Source organism: Bactrocera tryoni, chromosome 3 (assembly GCF_016617805.1).
Source record: "Bactrocera tryoni isolate S06 chromosome 3, CSIRO_BtryS06_freeze2, whole genome shotgun sequence".
In the NCBI taxonomy this organism is placed as follows: domain Eukaryota; kingdom Metazoa; phylum Arthropoda; class Insecta; order Diptera; family Tephritidae; genus Bactrocera; species Bactrocera tryoni.
Window position 1 is genome coordinate 75,946,202 of NC_052501.1, and position 7,593 is coordinate 75,953,794.

Below are 7,593 nucleotides of genomic sequence, written 5' to 3' on the forward strand. Positions count from 1 at the left end.
ATAACAGTTTTGTTTGTTTACGATATTTTTGAAGCATTTATCATATTCCAAAAATTTGTTGGATTTTGGTCTCAATATACTTCAGATACGTATATACACGAATAAGTCCTCAAATTCTTTTGCGCGATCAAGGCTTAAACACTCGAAAGCTCACACATTCAGTGCTCCCACCAGCATGATGGAATAGAAATTGAATGCCTAAGTAAATTCGTATTGGCCACAAAGCGCTTTGCTAACTTAAAAGACTGCAAAGGACTGCATATAGCAGTCCAAGTGCGACCTCTGAATCAGTCATTGGGCCTAATCCAACCTAAATTAAATCTCAAAGTTAAATATATACTTTTGGAGTAAAAGATATGTTTTATTTTCCTTTCTCGGTAAGATCAAAATGAAGACCAAAAGGAAAGATAGTGGTTACGAGTCTGGTCGTTAGTTCAAATAATACAATCGGTCCAAGTCCTGAAGAAAGTTTTGCCTAATTTTCATTAAATTAAAAAATTAGCTCGAAGGTTCAAAGATACCTAATGAAAATCATGTAATCCATGGGTCCTTTTCGAACGATAGAACGATCCTTGCCTTTGGCTGAGCAGGTGCTGGGTAAAGTCTACCATTCTGACTGTAACTCTGGTGGGTAATAGTGGATCTATGCTGCGTCGGCACTCACGAAACTATGCGAACGCTTCATCCGAGTGTGTTTTAAAAGTACCGTAAAAACACCGCAGTGAAGTGGCCTAACAGTTGCTCTTCCTGTTCGAAGTGAATGGGTATTCATTCAATCATAATCGGCGTATTCTACCAAGCTCTTCAGAGCCGTTATTATTTTTAATTAAGCCACTAAGGTTTAACAGATCTCAGAATTATCCTTACCTCTTGGATTTTAGCATTTTGATTTTCGATTTTATTACGAAAAATAAAATAAAGATATGTTTGGTTGAATCGAGTGATTATATTATTATAACTTCGAGGTCAGTTTCGATGGCAGATCAAAGTGTCTACAGCCGTATTAAAGTCCCAATTAGCTTTTGCTGAATAAAGTTATTGATGTAGTGCTTTCATAATGTAGATGCCTTTATTGCAACAAGATCGATTACGGTCAGTCAAAAGATATTTCTGGAAATAAAAGGTATAGCCTTACAATATGCTGAAATATGCCTCGGGTAATATTTTTACATCTTGCCAGGGAATACTAAGTCTATCACGATGTTCGTAACATCCAAAGGAAACGTTGAAGACCCTATAAAATATACATTTATATGGTATATAAATGATCAGCATGACAAGCTGAACTAATTTAGTCATGTCCGTTGGTCCGTCTGTATATACGCGAATTAGTTCCTCAGCTTTTTAAAATTCGATTTGAAATTTCGCATATATTCTTTTCTTCCCAAAAAGTTGATCACTTGTCGAAACCGCCGATATTGGACTGCTATAGCATACAGCTGCCATACAAAATGAACGATCGGAAACCAATGTTTGTACGGAAAGCTTTTTAATTTGAGAAGATATCCTCACGAAACTTCACGTGGATTTTTGTTTAAGCAAAAGGTGCTATCTTCGAAGAAATGGTTCAAATCTGATAATTATAGAATATAGCTGCCATACAAACTGAACGATCGGAATCAAGCGTTTATATGGAAAACTTTCCTATTTGATGAGATATCCCCACGAAATTTGGCTTGGATTATTAACTGAGGCAATAACATAATCTCTGAAGAATTTGTTCAGATCGGTTCACTATAGCATATAGTTGCCATACAAACTGCCCTCAAAATCAAGTTCTTATAAGGAATATTTTTCATTTAATGTTTTTGTATTACAGCTTTGCTGACACCGAAGTTTATGTTTTTTCTTATTTAAGCAAGCTTTTCAGTGTCTCGTCGTTCTCACCTAACGATCCTTTTTTTATGTTTACGCAAGTCACTCTTTCCTACACACGTGATCGTGAACACCCCTTTTGTATAAATTACCGCTCAAGCCGAAAATGCTTAGGTCACAACGCTTGTGGGCTCATATTGTTGTTGTTGCTGCATTGACCACTTGCCGCTGCTCTGTCTGCTTCTTCAGCGGCTAGCAGCACCACCACCAAGCGAGTCGCTGCCGCTGCTGTTTCAGTTGCCGCCGCTATTAATTGATTTGTTGTTAGTTTATATTTGAATTAGTTTACTCTTTAATTTTGTTTGTTGATTTTGGCTGTTGTTTGCTTAAGTTGTGGTTGTGCTTTTAATGTTTTTGTTGGTTTTTTTGTTGTTTTTTCTTGCTTGCTTCTCGTGTGTGTTGTCTTCAGCATAAAATTTTCTTTTTTGTTTCCCTACCTTGTTGTTGTTGTAGCCGCTCTTGGCACTTACTTCTTCATCGTCTTCGTGTTCTTCATTTCATCGATTTGACGGGGTCGCATGCCACTGCCGGCCATCAGCGCCGCTCTTTTGGCCACCACATACATATGTATAAATAACAAAGTAACTTTGTGGCTCATCATCATTTGTGTTTCGAACTCCTCGAGTGTGTGTTAGCTCGTCAAAATTCAAATATAAAACAAATCACCTTTTGGCCTTTAGAGCAAGCAGCTAATACGATCAAAATAAATACCGTAAAAATGGTAGGTGATGAGCTTTTGGTTACTTTTTAAACTGTTTTCTGTGTTTTTGAGGCCAATCAGTGCATAAAAAATGCAACGGAAGTGTTTTGTGCTAAGCAAGTTAATGGATTAAAATGATACTATAAAATCAGCGTGACTTGACCAAAGTGATTTTTGTTAAAAAGAAGTGTTGTTAAGAAAGTTTAACAAATAAAAAAAGTATATTTCAAGAATTTTATAAACAAATTAAAATATCCTTAACCCAAAATGGATATCCTTAATGTGAAAATTGAACATTTCTTGAAGAAAAAAAAAACTGAAACCAAAAAATGACAAATAAATGAAGAAAAATCGTCAACTTCGGCTACAACAAAGCTACAATACCCTTTACAGGTGCATTTCTTAAAGCATAAAAGGGTATAAAAAGACCTTTATCCTGATTTTCAGCTTTCAATTTGTATGACAGCTATATGCTAGAGTGATCCGATTTGAACTATTTCTTTGGAGATTACCTTATTGCCTCGGATAATAATCCACACCAAATTTCGTGAAGATATCTTCTCAAATCAAAGAGTTGTCCATATAAGCACTTGATTTTGAGCTTACAATTTGTATGGCAGCTATATGCTAGAGTGATCCGATTTGAACTATTTCTTTGGAGATTACATTATTGCTTTAGATAATAGTCCATACCAAATTTTGTGAAGATATCTTCTCAAATAAAAAAGTTGTCCATATAAGCACCTCATTTCGATCGTTCAGTTCGTAGGGCAGCTATATGATATAGTGAACCGATTTGAACCATTTTTTTCGAATATGACAAGGTTTTTTTAAGCAATAATTCTTGCTAAATTTTGTAAGGATATCCCTACAAATATATATTAATTCCATACAGGGACCTCATTTTGATCGGTCAGTTTATATGCGGTTCCAAGAATATGTAGCTGTTTGGCGAGAAAATGACGTGTACAAAATTTTAGATCGATATCTTAAAAAGTGCTATACGAATTTGCATATATCTCTTTAAAAGGCTCCAAAAATTCCTTTCGAGTATTTCACGCCTTGTGCCAAACTTCAGGGTATAATTACCCTTAACCCAAAAATAGCTATCCTTCAAGTAAAGTTGAAATATTTCTTGTTGAAAAAAATCTGAATATTTAAAATCATGCAACAACAAAAAACTTCATCCCGCAATGCCAGTTTGAAGATCAAATCAATTTTGCTAAATTTCTGGATCGATCTCCCTAAAACAATCGGCATACCAAAGCTAAGCGTGTCTGCAATTCGCCGCTGATTTAAGACTTAACTTGTTTGGTAACTTTTACTTTAGTTAGCCCATCAAAAACGAGTCTTCCGCAAGCTTGACAAATGCTATAATTAGCCTCGCAGCCTTACAGTCTGTTATTCCACTCTCCTTTTTTTATTTCTGGAAAAAATACATAACTTATTATTAATAGTTTGTCGTGTTCGTAGCAGCATTCTCAATTATGTAAATTTTTAATTAGAACATTTCTCATAAACGCTGTTTCATAATACCACTTTGACTTTCTAAAAGTGCGGCAGTTGCTGGGTCGAGGCATTTTGAAGAGTGTGCCAAACAGGTTTTGCCATTTGAAGGTCTTGCTTGAAGGGAATGAATTTGGCAATGTTCGAAAAAAGTAGAAAATTTAATTCTGTTTCATAGTATCAATAATTGTTGAAAGAAAGAAAACTTTGGGTAACAGAAAATTGTTAAGAAAGAACTTATTGAAGCCTTCTAAAGCTTACGACATTCCCAAATTTCTTGGAAATCGATTTCGGTGTGATAGGATTTATATCTAATAAACCTAATCATTATTCACTTCAATGAATCATATCTTTTAAAGAAAGCTCTAAAAAATTTATTAAATATCTACATTAGAGCTTTTTCAAGCTTTCGATATTCCAAGCACATAATTTAGTTCCGTAAATTGAAATTTTATACGTGCATCTGGTCATTGCTTCTGAATATACATATATAGACATTTCAGTGACTAATTTGAAATTATTTCAGCTAATAAATAGAATCTTAATAAGAACAAAGCGTTTATACATATATGAAATCTCTCATTAACAGACTTCCTGTCTCTTATTAAAAAGCTTTTGAAATTTCGGTGACTAGTTTGAAATTATCTCAGCTAAAAAAAAGGTTTTGTTCAAAACAACATCAGAACAAAGGGTTTATATATGAAAGTTCTCTTTTACAGGCTTCTCGCCTCTTATAACAAAGCTTTTTTATGAAAGCTTTTCAGATTAGTTTATTATCATAAATTATGAAAGTAAAATACAAACTAATGTCTTTTCCTAAAGCTATATGGAAAAGATTTTATTTGTGAAAGCTTCCTTAATTGTATGTTATTGAATTACGGTTACAGAAATATATATTTCCACATTTGCAGATATTCATTAGAAAGCGTACTTATGAAAGCTCTTTACATTTGCAAACTTTGGTTTCACATAAAAGCTTTTCAAGCTGATGCATTTCTTCAAATTATATTGATAGATTTTCGTTTGTAACAAACTACGGTTGAATGTTCGCTAAATTAGTTCAAGCTGCAAACATTTATTATATTTTTTTTTAATTTGTAAGCTCTTTTTATTTCTATACTTAAATCCTAAGTGAAAGCTCATCGAATTGCTGCACTTCTATATAAATGTCCATGAAAAAAATCTTGAATTGAAAGCTTTTTAAAGAGAAAGTGCTATAGATTTTTATTTATAGTTTGCTCTTTTTATAAAAAACTTTAGTCATAAGCGAAAGCTCTTTTTCATAAATATGCATGAAAAAATCTTGAATTGGAGCTTTTTAATGTGACAGCTCTTTAATTTGTTAGAAATTAGTTTGCTCTTTATATACATAAACATTAATCTCAAGTGAAAGCTGTTCGAATTGTTGCACTTCCTCATCTGATCTCATGTGTAAGCTCTTCGAATTGTCGCACTTTTTGAAAATTGCGCATGAAACAAAATCTGAAATAGAAAGCTTTTTAGAGTGAAAGGTCTATAAATTAGTTTGCACTTCCTATATATTAACTTCATTTTCAAACGAAAGCTCTTTGAATTTTTGCACTTCCTCATGTGATGTGTATCAAAATAAGTCTATAAAAATTTTTGAATTTTCGTAATAAAATTTTTTTAAGTGAAAGCTCTCTAAAAAATCTTAATACTTGTTAACTTTCAAGTGATTGTTGCACTTCCTCATATAATATGTATGAAAACGATTCTTCAATATTTTTGAAAATTCGTTTGAAAGCTTTTTAAGTGAAAGCTCTCAAATTTAGTTTTACCTACAAGATGTGAGTATACGAAAAGATACATTCCTTTTGAAAAAATTGCAAAAACATAGTATTGAAAGCTTTTCAAAGTGAAAGCTCTATAAATTAGTTTGCTCTTTCTACACATATATAAGTTTTAATCTCAAGCGAAAGCTCTTCGAATTTTTGCACTTCTTCATATAATGTGTGTGAAAATAAGTATATAAATTTTTTTAATTTTCGTACGAAAGCTTTTTTAAGTGAAAGGTCTCTAAATTAGTCTTCTCTTTCTATTTATAAACTTTCAAGTAATTATTGCTCTTTCTCATATAATGTGTAAGAAATGAAGCCTACAATAATTTTGAATTTTCTTTTGAAAGCTTTTTTAAGTGAAAGCTTTCTAAATTAGTTATACAGAAAAGTTGTGGTTATATGAAAAAGTATATTTCTTCTGAAAATATTCAATTTTTCGCAAAATGCTTCAATTTTTTTCAACTCAAAAACGCAGAAAAAAACCAATTTATTGTTAATAAACTTCATATTTTCAAATATATTAAATTTTTACATACTCTATTCCACTTCTCTTGGCCTCGTTTAGAAACTAATCATCCTCGCCTTCGCCATAATCGGTTGCGCCGCCGCCCAATTCGACTCGGCCACACAAGGTCCCAACCCACAGGACATCGCCACACCCGAACCCGAATATATTGACATCGACGAACCACTGCCCGCACCAGCCGCCGCGCCCATCCCAGTACAAGCTCGTTCCAGCTTCATTCCCGCACCACGTCCCGTTGCCCAACCCATCCCCATTGCGGCGCCATCCTTTGTCCGTGCACCCACCCAAGCCATTCCCATTGCGGCGCCATCCTTCGTACGCGCACCCACCCAAGCGTATTTGCCACCCGGCAGCAGCCACGCACAAGGCGGACACGTCTTCAGCCCACAAGGCGGCTACCAATACAGACAAGTGCGCAGACGTTTCGTCTATCGTCGCCGTTATTAGAGCGCTGCGCACACTGTTGACTGTTAAAGTTCCAGCAAAAGCAGACACACACTAATTACAAAAACGAAGAGTTAATAGCTGTACATAGAACTGTATGTGTGGTTGTGTGTGCGGAAGCGCTTACACACATACACACACAACCACACGACTTTCATTAATTATTTAAAATATTATTAATTTGTAAGTTTAAATGTGAGTGAAAAAAAACTCGTTAAAATAATAAAAAATATAAAAACTAAAAAAACTTAAGTAAATCCGTCGTTGGCTGCAAGGCCATTGCTTATTCGTACAAACAACAAATAAAACAAGTAAGGAAGCGCTAAGTTCGGTTGCAACCGAACATTTTATACTCTTGCAATTTGAACGAATCAAAGCCAGGGAAATGCCTTAAGATGCAAAACGTCAACCTGAGGATCGAACTCCAAACAATTTTATATATATGTATGTACATATTAGGGTGTTTTTTTTTTTTAACTATTAATTTTTTTCAGTCCCGTCACGAAATTTCCTTGGAAATATTGTAAAAAAATTCCCTAAAAATTTTAGCCCTTAATATTAACATTAAAAACTGGACCAAGACCTGTAAAATTTTTCCATAGAAAATACACTACAATCGTGAGTTTTTATCTTTAAATTCCTACAGATCAAGGGTATTTTATGGCAGCGCTTTGACTTTAGACGCATATTTCTCAGAATTGTTCACTCTACAAAAGTGCCTAGTGCAACAAAGTCGTAAGTCA

The 7,593-nt window shown here is 34.0% G+C and overlaps 1 protein-coding gene across 1 annotated transcript; it reads left to right on the plus strand.

Annotated features, from left to right (window-relative positions):
- The first annotated feature begins 1,148 nt into the window (after window positions 1-1,148).
- On the plus strand, window positions 1,149-6,853 carry LOC120770780 (arabinogalactan protein 1). The gene is made up of 2 exons (XM_040098359.1): window positions 1,149-1,157; window positions 6,446-6,853. The coding sequence occupies exons 1-2, from the start codon at window positions 1,149-1,151 to the stop codon at window positions 6,851-6,853; spliced, it is 417 nt and encodes a 138-aa protein (XP_039954293.1).
- Window positions 6,854-7,593: the final 740 nt, after the last annotated feature.